This window comes from Coenobita brevimanus, chromosome 59 (assembly GCF_032717465.1).
Source record: "Coenobita brevimanus isolate Jiangsu-jjx chromosome 59, ASM3271746v2, whole genome shotgun sequence".
NCBI lineage: Eukaryota > Metazoa > Arthropoda > Malacostraca > Decapoda > Coenobitidae > Coenobita > Coenobita brevimanus.
This window is the reverse complement of record NC_137012.1, coordinates 23,145,672-23,160,443: the sequence shown is the minus strand read 5'-3', so window position 1 is coordinate 23,160,443 and position 14,772 is coordinate 23,145,672. Positions and strand designations below refer to the sequence as shown.

General features: G+C 45.0%; 1 protein-coding gene across 1 annotated transcript in view; it reads left to right on the top strand.

The window, feature by feature from the left end:
- Nucleotides 1–14,772, top strand: part of kn (EBF transcription factor knot) — a 365,525-nt gene that overhangs the window by 183,778 nt on the left and 166,975 nt on the right. The window contains exon 7 of the mRNA XM_080274820.1: nt 630–698. Coding sequence (XP_080130946.1) covers nt 630–698 — 69 coding nt within the window. The remainder of the gene's footprint in view (nt 1–629; nt 699–14,772) is intronic.

The following is a 14,772-nucleotide window of genomic DNA, read 5'->3' as shown; positions in this document are numbered from 1 at the left end:
AGTATACCGGATCGATAGGTTTGGTATATCTATCAGTAACAAAATGTGACTTGGGATTTAGGAATTATTATAAGAGAATCAAATTGTATGCATGTCACCCTCCGAAGTAACTAAAGAACCATGATTTGTTTTTCTCTGACCTAACCTAACCTACTTTAATCTGTCGTGACGTAAAGCCCGCACCTGATAAATACAATAGATGACACTGATTAACCAAGAGGGAATAAAAGGATGCAGATATTAGTTTCCAATTTTTTTTTTACCACTCACCGTTATCCTTACTACTTGAGGCCTTATTTCTTTATGCAAGTGTGAAATCATTTCGCTAGCTACCATAACTGCCTTTGATGGTGCCGGTGATTAGATAACTAGCTGTTCTTAAGCAAAATACCGTCATTACAACCACCTATCCAATATTAACAATTTTTAAATTGACTGGATTTTTTTACACACGTGACTACATCAGAACTGGCCGAATGTCTTGTCAGATGCAGTCTTAGGTAATGTAGCATAAGTTTAACCCGGCTCAAAATAATTAGACCCTCTTCTTAGCTTACTTCTTCCTTAATCTCTGCAGTATAACCTTCAGTTGTGTTCGTCATCTGATCCCTGTTTTTCCTCCCTTACAGTCGGTGTTGTGACAAGAAGAGCTGCGGTAACAGAAACGAGACTCCTTCAGACCCCGTCATCATCGACAGGTGAGTGTTGATCTTACTTCTTGTTCCTCTTCCTTTCCCTTGTTCTTCTTCATTTCACTATTTTCTCTTTCTTTTATTTTTGTCATTGGCTCGTTTTTCGTAGTTTTCATCTATATGTAGGCGGGAACTAACTGCCTGTGGTTCGTACACCTTGTTCGATTAGTACGCCGGATATAATTAACGGATCCGTCTCACATGATACTGATATTGTTGGGTGCTGTTCAAGTCACACAAATCCCCGTCACAACCATATTACTGCAGCGTCACTTTACTCAGAGCTTCACTCTTTTTCTGTCCTGTGTTTTCACCCTTTTTTTTTTTTTTTTTTTCATCAGTTCACACACTCCGTAACCCTTGGAAATTAAAGAAATATTTCCCAAGTTGAGTGATATTGTCCCTGGTAACTACACAAAAATCTTGACTAAATGGGTTGATGGAAATTGTCCCTCATCCTTTCAATCATGAGTTTTTTTTTTTTCTTTTTATCTGAATTCATTCGTATGGTGGCACCTAAAATGAAGTATAAGACGCCGTGTGATTGAAAATGTTAAACTGTTTGTATGTCAGTGTGTAGTTGTGGTGTAGTAATAATTTAGTGTGTTTGGTGGTGCCTTTAATCAGACAAATGTGGTGTAGACAGGCAGGACGGGAGCGGCCCGCCTCATTACACCCACAACACCACCACTTTCAGCCTGGCTGCCTCCTTTTACCGCCCCTCCCCTCCTCCTGCTGCTGTCTCACCCTCACCCTCATCCTCGCCCTCACCCTCCTGCCTCACCCCTGCCTCCTCACCCTACTGTTGCTGCACCACCCCTGTCCTCATCCTCCTGTCGCTGCCTCCCCCCTGCCTCTCTAGCTACCTTATCTCACTCCTGCTCCTACCTCATCCCTGCCTCCCCACGCTCACCACTACCCTCATCCTCCTGCCTCACCCCATTCTCTCTACCCTCCTGGTGTCTGCCTTCTCACCATCACACTCACCCTTACCCTTCTGCCACTGTTTCCTTACTCCTACCTCTCTCGCTACCCCGCCTTACTCCTCTTGTGCCTCCCTTACCCCTTTCTCCCCTTCTCCTGCTGCCTTACACCTGCATCCCCACCCTGCTACCTCTTTCCTGTTTCCCCGTCTCTTGCTTTCCTGTTTCATTCAGTACACATATCATTTCAGCTTATCCTCCCGTTCTAGCTATACCTCCCACCTTTCAGTGCCTTCCTCTTGCACCACTGCCTTATGTCCTTCGTCCCACCTCTCCTTCAGTTCTCCAGTCTTCTCTCTGTGCTTCACTTCCCGCTATCGCCCTCCCTCCCTCCTACCTTTTCACCCCTCCTCCCCCCTGCACACACCTCCTCCTCATTCCCAACCCTCACCCTCCTCCCTCCCTTTCCAATCTCCCCTTCCTCCCCTTTTAAAATGCCCCTCACCCCTCCTCCGTCTGTCCCACAACCCGTCCCTTCTGTCCACACTTTAAATCCTTCTGTTTGCGGTTTGAGGAGGAGTATTACAGCATGGGGTTTTGTTGATTGGTTGTCCCCCATAATGTATTTGCATTAACATTTTCACGACGATATTTGTGTCCTAGTGAGATGGTTATAATGAAAATTGTTTCTAGTCTTTTTACCTCCAGAAATCTGTCTTGTGCTGCATAATTTGCCTGGAAGTAGCTAATATAAGTAAAAAGAAACCATCATCTCTTCCTTTTCACATACATCCAATATTCCTCCCTTCCACAAACATCCAGTCTTCCTCCCTTCCACACACATCCAGTCTTCCTCCCTGCCACACACATCCAGTCTTCCTCCCTGCCACACACATCCAGTCTTCCTCCCTTCCACACACATCCAGTCTTCCTCCCTTCCACACACATCCAGTCTTCCTCCCTGCCACACACATCCAGTCTTCCTCCCTGCCACACACATCCAGTCTTCCTCCCTGCCACACACATCCAGTCTTCCTCCCTGCCACACACATCCAGTCTTCCTCCCAGCCACACACATCCAGTCTTCCTCCATTTCGCACGCGTCCAGTATTCCGCCCTTCCACACGCATCCATTCTTCCTCCCTTCCACACACCCAGTCTTACTCCCTTCCACGCACATCCAGTCTTCCTCCGTTCCACACACATCCAGTCTTCCTCCCTTCCACACACGTCCAGTGTTCCTCCCTTCCACATCCAGTCATCCTGCCCTCCAGTCTCCTCCACCCCTTTCTACGTTAAGTCCTCCTATTCCACTCAGTTCCACTAATCCCTAACCTTCCGCTCACGTCCAGTCTTCCTCCATTGCACACGAATCCCATCCAGCCTTCCATCTACCTTACACATCGTCTTCCTTCCCCTTCTGTGTCCTGTCTTTCCCTCTTCCAGTCTCTTAACCATCCACGCACATCTAGTCTCCCTCTTCCACATCCAGCCAGTCTCCCTTCCACACACATCCAGTCTCTCCCCCTTCCATATCCAGTCAGCCAGTGTGAGACAGGTTCGAATCCCAGTGGTGTCTGTCCTAGCTAAACTGTATCGCCAAGTTTGTCCTGGTAATTACACAGTTGTTGATGCACGGGCCGTTGTTTACTGCTGACGGGGACGTGAGAGAGAGAGAGAGAGAGAGAGAGAGAGAATTATTTATGGTACTATCGTTAGAGGAAATATAGTTACAAAATATATAAAACTTGATTCATATGTCATTGTCTCGCTGGATTTTCTTTTTCGTTTGTTATGGAGTTGTTATTGGACCGTATCAGTGTCCATCTCCACCCTCCCCTCCATGCAAGCTGCTCACTTCTAACCATCTTACCTCGCTCTGTCGCTATCCTTTCAGAGTAATCCAACACCAGTCTTCCATAACCAGATCCTTTTCACATTTACGTCCCCCCCACTCACAGACCTAATGCCACATGCAAATAAACAAGTATACATAACACACACACACACACACACACACACACACACACACACACACACACACACACACACACACACACACACACACACACACACACACAACACAACACAACACAACACAACACAACACACAGGCACCTAATCAGACATCCACCCATCAAGCACGCCCCTCAAGTACTTCTGCCTGGCTTCCCTTAAACAAAACCAGTGCGGGGTGGGACAGGGGACACCGTAAATGAGGCTGTGGGTGGGTGGGTTGTCTGTGGCCTCCCTCACAAAGAATTAATACCACCGCCTGAACTACAATGGCCCTGCAACCTGTCACCTCCCTGTCATCAATTTTCTCCTCATTCTGTTGCTTGTCATTAGTCTCCCCACATTTTCTTCATGCTGTCCTCTTTCTCCACAGTCTGTCATCTCTCTCTGTTCAGTTTATCCACAGTGTCACCTCCTTTTCACTAGTTTCTCCACGGTTATTTCTCCATCCTCATTTCCTCCATATAGATCAGTCAATTTTCAATTCAAACTATGTTCTGTTTACCTAAAGACTTCTCACTTCAGTCATGTCTACCGGAAAGTCACCCAATACTCGTACATTTGGGATAGAAACTTCATGATGCTTGTGAAAAAAAGTGTGTGTGTGTGTGTGTGTGTGTGTGTGTGTGTGTGTGTGTGTGTGTGTGTGTGTGTGTGTGTGTGTGAACAAATGCAAGCCAGTTGAAGGACATACTACCAGCACTCTGATTGCACGAGAGGGCTGCGCTACCATCGAACTACCACGCCTCCAAGAATCTTACACATTATTGCAAATGGATATGATGTAATTAATGAATTCTAGTAATGGCAGCTGTTGGGATTAATTACGATATGGCAGGTGATGTGAGTGTCTTTGAGCCGCCGTTTCATTTGTAGTCTAGCCACTGTGATGTCTTTCTCACTCACACTTCGCTCCGTATTTCTCTAGAGACTCTTGTAGAAATTTGGAGTGTGGTGGACAGAAAGAGCTTGGTCGGGAGGGAGAAGGGTGCGACAAGAAAGGATTTGAGGGGAGAGAATGCAGGAGAAGAGAAAGCGGGAAGGTTGAAAGAAAGAAAGAGAGAGAGAGATGGAGAGGGGGAGGGGAAACAGGAGAGATGGAAAAATGATTATGTATTGGAGAGAAAGGAAGCTGATCGAGTGGGAAAAGGATCCGCAAGAAAGGATTTGAGGGAGGGAATTCAAGAGATGGAGAGGGAAAGAAAATAAAAGGTGAAAAACATTAGGAAAGAGAGTGAGGAAGTGAGAAAGAAGTTGGTCAGGAGGGGAAGGTAGAGCAGGAAAGGAAGTGAGGGAAGGGAATGCAACGGGAATGAGGTAATGGAGAAAGGGGATGAAAAAGAGGACTTCATCTTGTCAGTGTGAAAGTTCTGAGACAGATGTTGCCTATTAGTTTTGCTATTTACCCATTCTTATGTAATTGATTTTAAACATATGCGCTCAGACTAAACACTCGCCCTTCTAGCTGACCTCTACTAGCAAATAGCTGCTACTCCTCATGTCAGAGGATGAAGGTTTTGGTGTTGTTATTACTTGATAGGTTTGTTATTTGCCCGTTTATACTTATGGTCTGAATGTAATACAGCTGAAATAGACCTACATGTCTTTCTTTTCAACATTCCCTAAACAGTAGCCGCTGTTCCTGTTGTCATGTGTTGATGCTGCTTTTAAGTTTGATGATTTTTCTGTATATATATGATTCCAGACGTAACAAGAGCTCAAAATAAACCTTCCCGTCCTCCTTGTCGACCCCCCCGTAAACAATAGCCGCTACTTCTCTTGTCAGACAATAAGACGAGACAAAGTATGGCGGCCTGAGGAGTGGAGTGCTCTGGGGAAATACTTGGATGTGCTGCCTCTTGTTCTGTATAATGGCAGGCTTCTTATTTTTGGCCGGGAATCTGCTTTGGTGAGGGGCTTTTGTTTTATTTGAGATGTTTTCAGTGTTCCACCCCACCTTCATCCTCCAGCACATACTCCTCCCCCGCCTCTCACCCCCCCCCCACTCTCTCTCTCTCTCTCTCTCTCTCTCTCTCTTCTCACCCCCACCGTCTCCTTTTGCTACTCCCACTTTGTTGTTCGCCCCTCCCTTTATTTCTTAAACTGTTTCTCCGCCCCGTTTCACCCCACCCCCTTAATTTTTTAGCCCCTCTCGTGTCTTTCGTCATCGTTTACTCCCCGAACGTCTCCTCTCTTCTGCCTCTCCTCTCTTCTGCCTCTCCTCTCTTCTGCCTCTCCTCTCTTCTGCCGCTCCTCTCCCCTGCCGCTCCTCTCCACTGCCTCTCCTCTCCCCTGCCTCTCCTCTCCCATACTTCTTTCCTCCTTTCATATCCCATTTCGCCTCAAGTTTCCTCTCCCCTCTTCTCCTCCTTCTCCTACTCTTCCCCTCCTCTCATCTCTCCTGTCTGATTTCCCCTCCTCTCCTCACTCCTTCTCTCTGCTTTCCCCTCCTTTCCTCTCTCTCCTCCTTTTTACTTATCCCCTCTCCCTCCACACTCCTCTGCTCTCACCCCTATCCCCGCCCTTCTTTCCCCCTCTCCCCTCCTTTCCCTCCTCTGTCTCCGGTTTCCCTCATTCTCCCCTCTCCCCCTCTCCTTTCACCCCTCCTTCCCCTCTTCCCTTCTTCTCATTGCGGTTTCAAGCTTCCTCTCTTTCCTTCTGTATTCTTCTCAAGGGAATTCAAACCACGGTCTGCATTTGTCCTCTTTTTCCTCCTCGTTCCATTGTCACCATAACGTCCAACAAGTGAATATTATTTTTTACTGCATTAGGTTTTCCTTTTTTCTTTTTCTTTTTTTTACTAATATCTTCAGGACGATGACGCCTATATTTTGTTCTTAACACCAAATTAATGCAGATTGAGGTCTTGCCAAACCTGAATTTTCTGAAGGTAGCATAAAAATATAAGTCATCACAGCACTGAAAGGATAAGGACATTTTTAACTATACAGCTTTGTGTGTTCAGTGATTCTTTAAAGTATCGCTTGAAACTAAACCTTTTTTTCTATATTCGTTGTTGCCTTCCAAATTTAATGCAAGAGATGGTTGTGCAAAGTTCCAAATCATCCTTCCCGTCTTCAGCGTGTCTTTGGCTCCTATCAAACAAATCACTGACAAGACGATTATGGTTTTTGTTTTCCAGTATATTTATTGATTTATAGTACAGTGGTATGTAAAATGGGACTCATGCTGATGGAGAGGAGTAGCAAATATCAGAGGCAATATTTCTTGATTATTACCCATGCGTCAGTCAGTTTTCTTCCCCATATTGTTGTGCGTATGCAGTTTCTTTAGAATGTACGAACCTTCACAAATTTCCCCAATCATCCACCTCACCCGACTTACCTACAGATGGCCCAATTCTGCCTATTATACCCCCGGGGGTCTAAATACCTCCCTCCATTTGGCCATAAGGTCGCAACTCCCACGCAATACCCCCTGGTAAGCGACTTTGGTGACCCCCTGAGGCTGAGCACTGTATTGGCCCACTTAAGGAGGAATTTGTCCACTCCCTAAAGACCGTATTTCGTGGGTTGTTAGCGTCGTCGGGTGGGTCTCGACTTTGGGACCCTCGCTTGCTGGTTGAGGCTTGTTTGTTTAAGGTGACGTGCATAAAAAGCAGTAAAAGTGTATTCACGTCAGAAATGATAGATGTAACATGAGAAATTATCAACATGACCCTTATTCCCACTTAAAAGTGGGTTGAGATCACCGTACTAGTAGATATACTGTATTGTAGAAATAATAATAGTATTCATAATAATAATAATAATAATAATAATAATAATAATAATAGTCGTAGTAGTATAGTAGTAGCAGCAGCAGCAGTAGCAATTAATATGAACCTGTCACAGAATGATTTACATGTTGGCCTGTAATTCAAGACTACATAAATTTTCTTTCCCTGCTGTTCAAGTTATCCTAAATTTCCTGATTATTCTTATCTATCCTCGTTCGTGCATTATCCTTCACACCTCCATATACGCCATTAGCCCAGTCTTAGCCCTGTCTAATCACGCTACCCCTCACCCCTCACCCTACACCTTGCGCCACATCCTCCCACCTCTCCACCCTTTCGTGCTTCCCCTTATCACCCCACTCAACCACTTCGTATGTCAGTCTTACCCTCCTCCCCAAGCCTATCCTCTCATCTTCCTACCTCACTCCTCGTCCTTCACCCCCCTACATCTCCCTTCACCTCTTCCTCCCCCTTCACCACCTTACCTCCCTCTCCATATTCCTCCTCACTGTCATCCTGCCTCATCCTACTCGTCTGTCACCACCCACCTCATCTCCTTCATCACCCCGCTATCCTTTCTCCCTCCCCCTGAACCATCCTGAACCACACCACTCATTACCTCACCTTTCATCACCTCACCTTTCATCACCTCACCTTTCATCACCTCATCTTTCTTCACTTCATCTTTCATTACCTCATCTCACATGTCTTCACCTTTTCACTCCTCGCATCCCTCAACTAACATCCCTTGCACCCTTACACATACATCAACATCCCTCAGTACTCACAACCATACCGCCTCTAACAACCAGGTATCACACAACATTGCTGTACTCCCTCACCTAGACCACACGTCTCACCGCAACATCCACACCCTCAAACCTCACAACCACATCCCTCACTCAACACATCTCACAACCACACCCATCACACCCTCATCCACACGCACACTCCACGACTTACTTCCCACCACGCACACCCACACTCCACGATTTACTTCCCACCACCCACACCCACACTCCACGATTTGCTTCCCCACCACCCACACTCCACGACTTACTTCCCAACACCCACACCCACACTCACATCCCTTCTTCCTCACCCCTCACCACCACACACCATTCTCCAACACAGCAAACATACAACCCGCCAACCAACCATCCCACCTCGCTCCACTGCAAATCACCAAACACTACCCTATTTTCCACTAACCTTTGGGAAATAATATCGCCAATAATTCCCATTTCAGCAAGGCCCATTAGCCACCACTTTTCGTTCTTATACTCCAGGGGTTCAGTTTCCTGGGCTCCTGGACGCTCTCGGTGGATGTGATCGGGTGCATTTAGTGGGTGCTTAGTCTCAACATTTTTCTTTTCTTTTTTCATGTCAGTGGTTAAGTAGTTTAGGGAGTAGTTTTTTTGGTCACACTGTTGGCCTTTTTCTCCTGTGTGTTCTGTAAGAGATGGAAGGGAATGGGGTATTTAATATTGTTTCCTAGTTGAGTAATATAGCTGATTTTTTCCCTTCATCATCGTGTTTATTATTATTATTTATTATTATTATTATTATTAATTATTATTATTGTTATTATTATTATTATTATTATTATTATTATTTTTGTTGTTGTTGTTGTTGTTGTTGTCAGTTATCTTCGTTCAAGAGATAGCACACTTAAATCTTAATTAGGCATTCATCACTAACTCTGAATGATTGTGCACGATATTAATAGTAAAATCACATCCACTTTAATATACTCTCCCCTGTCTCCCCTTGCCCCCAAATCTCCCCTGTCCCCCCTTCTCCCCTGCCCAGCCCTGCCACAATAATCACATATCATTAGGTTTCTCCATCACAGGCGGTTCGCGAGTTACTGCCCCAATAGTGCATTACCGAGGCTATGAATCATTAATTAGCTTATAAGTACAGTGTAAGCCTGACGACCCCCGTTTCTCTCTCTCTCTCTCTCTCCTTCCAAATTTCCCTCTTCCTCTTCATTGCATTACGTTTCCTCTCCCTTCCCATCTCCACCTCCTATTGAACCCTTCCCCTTATCGCTGCCCCTTCCCCAGTCCCCCATCCCCCTCCCCTTTGACCACTCTTCTCTGTTCACCTCCTCCTTCCCCTTCAGTCCCTTTCCTTTCCATCCCATTCCACTCCTTTCCCCTCACCTCCGTCCCTTCCCTTTGCATTCCTTTCCCCTTCTACTCCTCCCGTTCCCTTAACATCTTCCTCTTTTCCCCTCCTTCCCTCCCATTTCCCTTCACTCTCCTATTTCTCCCTCACTCGCCTCCCATTTGCTCTGACTCCCCTCCTGTTTCCCCCTCACTCTCCTCCCATTTCCCCTCACCCCCCTCCCATTTCCCCTCACCTCCCCACTCCCCCACAAATCCTATTACAGCCAGCAGAAGGCATAAGCGTAATTAACTGTGTACAACCTCATTTGCACTCTTAAATGCCTGTCTGCTTTGGCTGCGTACCCGTCTGCGCAAGTGAAGGCGGAAAAACAAACTAAGGATATTTTGATGTAATAGTCTCATATTTGGCCCATGTGATTTTACTTTATTTTTTTAAGCAGACATGTTTGCTGCTTGTTGTCCCACTCTCATAGGCTCCGGCCTTTTTTTTTTTTTTTTTTTTTTTTTTTTTTTTTTTTCAGTGCATTGCTGGGAAAGTTTTAGTAATGTTAATAGTAGTAGTTGTAGTAGTAGTTGTTGTTGTTGTTGTTTAATTATTAGTAGTATTTTCATTACTACTACTACTACTACTACGGTGCTACTACGACTACGGTACTACTACGACTACTACTACTACGACTACTACTACGACTACTACTACGACTACTACTATTACTACGACTACTACTACTACTACTACTACATACCTGCGACCATTATCAATCGGTTTAAAGCTCTAGAGGTCAGTTTTTTTTTTTTTCAGCTGAGCAAAATCGCCTTTACAGGTGCCAAAATTGAACATCTGAGACTCTAATCCCAAGAATTAATGTGCTGAACGAAACTATGTAAACGACGTTCGAATTAGAAAGACGACGAGGGAATAAAAGAAATGTGAGGTAAATGTGTATGATGGGAGATGACGGTGAAAAGGGAGAGGAGGGTAAGAAGTGATTGATAATACATGTGTCTCCCTCCATGCCTCCCTTCCTTCCTTTATCGTATTTCTCTCCCCCCTTCTCCTCACACCTCCCTCCTTCATCCTCATCTCTTATGCACCTCTCACTCTCCATTATCTTCTTTTCTTCTTCTCCCTTTTTCACAGCCCCTCCCCTTCAGTCTTCTCTCTTTCTTTCACCCCTTTGCCCTTCGTCATCCTTTCGTCCTCTCTTCTGGCTTCATCCTCTCTCAATCTTGTGTCCATCATCTGCATTATTATATATCACTCTCTTCGTCATCTTCCCCTTGTAGACTTTTATTTCATTCTTTTCTTCTTCTTCATGCATTCTTAAGTTACCCATTTCTACCTCAGCTTCCTTCCTTTCCAGTCCTGTTTTTCCACATACATCTATATCCATTTCCACATCACCTCCATATCACTTTCTTTAGTCGCTTCTCTGTCCTGCCTTCATCTCCGCCCTGTTCTGCCGATTTATCTTCTGCATAATCCCCCTTTCTTCCCTTCTTTACCTTCATCCACTCCTGTGTCTTCCGTTTTCGTCCCTGTTCTCTCCATCCTTCCTCTTTCCTTCCTTCCTCTCTCCTTCTTTCCCCTCTCCTTCCCTTCCCTCTCCTTCTCTCCATGTACCTATCCTGTATTCCCCTTTTCTTCCCATCTATCTACCCTTTCCTCCATGGTCACACTTCTCTCTTCTTGTTCCTCCCTTACCCCCGTCTCTCCCTTCTTTCATCTCTACTTCTCCACCCTCATTATTCCTCCCTACTTCCCGTATTTCTCTTCATCTCTCTCCCTTTCATATCATCTCCCTGTCCATATTCCTCCTTTCCGTTCCTGCATTCCTCCCTTCCGCTCCTGCATTCCTCCCTTTCGCTCCTGCATTCCTCCCTTTCGCTCCTGCATTCCTCCCTTCCGCTCTTGCATTCCTCCCTTCCTCATTCTTTCTTCCTTCCTCCATATTTACCTCTTCCATATTCCTCCCTTATCTCTCCTTCGCTGGCTTTATCTTCGCTTCTGTTTCCCCCATATCCCCCTTTCATCTCCTTCCGTATTCCTCCCTTCCTCCCTTATCTCTTCCTCTCTTCTCTCTCTCTCTCCCCTCGTCGCCTCCCTAATGTGAAAACGAGGTAGGATAATGACATTGGCTGCAAGTTTCGTTTTGTTCCCTGTTTCCATCATTTATTCAGTGCCTCCCCTCCTCCTGCCTCCTCTCCCCTCGCTCCCTTTTTCTCTCTTCCCCTCCCATCTCACATTCTCCCTCCTGTCCCCTCTTTCTTCGTATTCCTTTGCTTTTCCCCTTATCCTTCCATCTTACCTCGACTTCTTTCAGTCAAGACGCATTTTCTCCCCACATTTTCCCTCTTATTTCATTTTCTTTCTTTTCCTTTAATCAGCCACTTATATCTAATCTTATAAATTTTTCCAGTCATCTCTTTCTCTCCCTTCCCTTTCAGATTCTCCTTTATATCACCTTCTTTTTACCCTTTTTTCTTATATCTTTTCTCAGTAGTCGTACATTTTCTCTTTTCCCTTCACACAGCATATTACCCATCTCATCCCTGTTCCCAATTTAATCTGCAATTCTTCCATCTTAGAGTATTATTTTCAGTCAAGTAGCATTTCACCTCTGATCTAGCATCTCTTTCTCCATTTTTCAGTCTTCCCCTTTATTGTCGCTTCTTCACTTCCTTTCACATCCCGTGTTTCTTTTCCATTTTGGTCCCTCTCTTCACTTCATTATGTTTTTCTGTTTAATTAATACAAAATTCTTTCACCCCTCTTTTCCATTTCGTCAGTCCTTTCTTAGTATTTTTTTCTACCTCAAGTTATTATTTAATTTTGCATTTGAGGCTTAGAATATGGCGGACTATTTGGAATGCGCAGGACAAGAAAGGAAAAGGACGAGGAATATATGTGGAAAGGCAGGGGAGGGCCATCTTGTAGTAACAAAACTTAGACACGAGCGAGAAGTGATCCTAAGTTTGTTTCTGAATAGGAGACGACTGGGCAAGACTTGGAAGGGTGGGAGTTTAGGAAGAAAAGATGTGGGAGGGGAAGGAGGAGTGGTAGTTAAGAATTTTGTGAGGGGGTTAAGGGGAAGGAGGTGGAAAGTGCTAGGGAGGGAGGGGGATGTGGGAGAGAGGTAGGATAGATAGAGAGGGAAGTAGAGAGGAAGGAGGCAGTAGGTAGGTGTACAGAGGAGATCAAATAGCAGCAGTGGTCCTTTCGAGGCAGGGAGAGTGAGAGGAGGCCGATAGGACGGAGGTAGGCAAGGAGATAAGAGGTGGGTAGGGTGGAATGGTTGGAGGGATACAGGAGGTCGGAGATAGGTAGGGCAGGAGAAGGGCACAGAGAGAAATACTTAGGTAGGGAGGAAGGAAGAAAGAAAGGAAGGAAGGCAGAAGGTATAAAACAGATGAAGAGGAAGGACAGAGGAGATGATATAAACGAAAGGAAGGTAAGAAGTAGGCAACCGCTACACAGCACCCCCCCTCCCCCCAAAAAAAAATCGTATTAGAATAAGCCAGGGATAGCAAAGTGAGGAAAAAGGGATGCAAGAGACAGAGAGGAGAGCTTGCAGGATGTAGGAAAGGAACGTGGAGGAAGGACATAAGTCAGATATGGAGGAAGGAAGAGGAGAAACAAATATGAAGAGATTCTGGGAGGGAGAGGCAGAAAGGGTTAGGAGAGAGATAGGGAGGCAGGAGATAGGAGATGGATAAAAGAGGTAATGGCAGGAAGGAGAAAGGGGAATAGCACAGGAGGTAGGTATCTTAGGGTAGGAGGAAGGTAGGGAGGAAGGTTGGGCGATAGGAAGGAAGCAGGAGAAAGGAGGGAGGTAAGAAGAAAGACAGGAAGGAAGGAGTAAGGACATAGGTAGGGAGGCAAGTGTAAAAGGAACCTAGGAAGTAGAAAGTAGAATACAGGTATGGAGATACGAGGTAGAGAGGCAGGTTAGAAGGGAGGTAGCACAGAAGGCAGGATAAGGGTTTCAGTAAAGACAAGAGGAGGAGGGGGGGTGAAAGGCTAGAAGGAGGGATGCTGGAGGGAGAAAGGGAAGTAGGACGGGGTAGGAGGGAGGGGGAAGGACACAGGTAGGGAGTGAAGGAGGTAGGATGGGAGGGAGAGGGGCAAGGTGGGAGAGAGGTAGGGAGGGAGGGGCACTAAACGACCTGGCTCAAGATGTCTGCAACTATCATTACCTCCACCTAATGATGTGTCCTGCACCCACCCACCCACCCTCCACTTCTCTCTCCTTACTCCACCTCCTCCTCTTCTTTATCTCTCCCTCCTCCTCTTCTTTATCTCTTCCTCTGCCTCCTCTGTATCTCTCCTCCGCCTCTTCTTTATCTCTCCCTCCTTTTTTGCCTCGTAGTCTCTCACACTCCTTTCTGTTCTTCATTATCTTTCCTCTCAATCATGTCCGTTATTTTCTCCTTTCTCTTCTTCTCTTCATCCTTTTTTCTCCCTAACTCCTCCTCCTCTTTTTTTTTTTTTCATTCTGTTCATCCTTATTTTTTTTCATTATCCATCCTTCATTCCATTCTCTTTCCTGTCACTCCTTTCTGTTACTTTTCTCCATCCTTTTCGTCCTTCCTTCATTTCTCCTTATTTTCTCCTGTTACTCAATCAACTTTTTTTTTTTTTTTTTTTACTTTGCCTCCCTTCTGTTTCCTTCCATACCTTTGTTTCTTTCTTTTTGCTTTCTTTTCTGCCTCCCACTCTTTCTATTTCCCTTTCATTCATCTCTCCCTCTCCCCTTGCCTGATTTTTCCTATCCTTTCTTGGTATTCCTCTCCTCCTACTCCTTCCCTTCATTCCCCTTTCACCATCTCCCTCTTTCATTTTTATTCTTGCTTTCTTCCCTCTTCTGATCGTCCTTTCTTCCCCCCTAGTTTTATTTTCATTTTTTATTCTCACCTCATATATCAGATTCTTTCCCTCCCTTTATCCTTTTGTTATTTTTCTCTTTCTTTTCAGTTTTGTTTTATTATTATGTAAGTTTTCATACTCTTCTTTTCTGACAGTTTTCTTCATGTGTCTTTTCAATCTTGCTTTACACTTTCTTCCTTTCATTTTCCTGTTTATTTTTTTTTTTTTAATCTCTTCTTTTGCTGCCATACACTTGATTTTCCTACTCGTCGCTCTCACCATTTTTTTTTTAATTTCCTTCCTCTCCAGTTTTTTCCTAGATTTCCAGTTGTTTCTCCATTCTGCTATTAAGTTTTTTCCTTCCCATTTATAGTACGAGTATTTAGTGGTCCATTTGTAG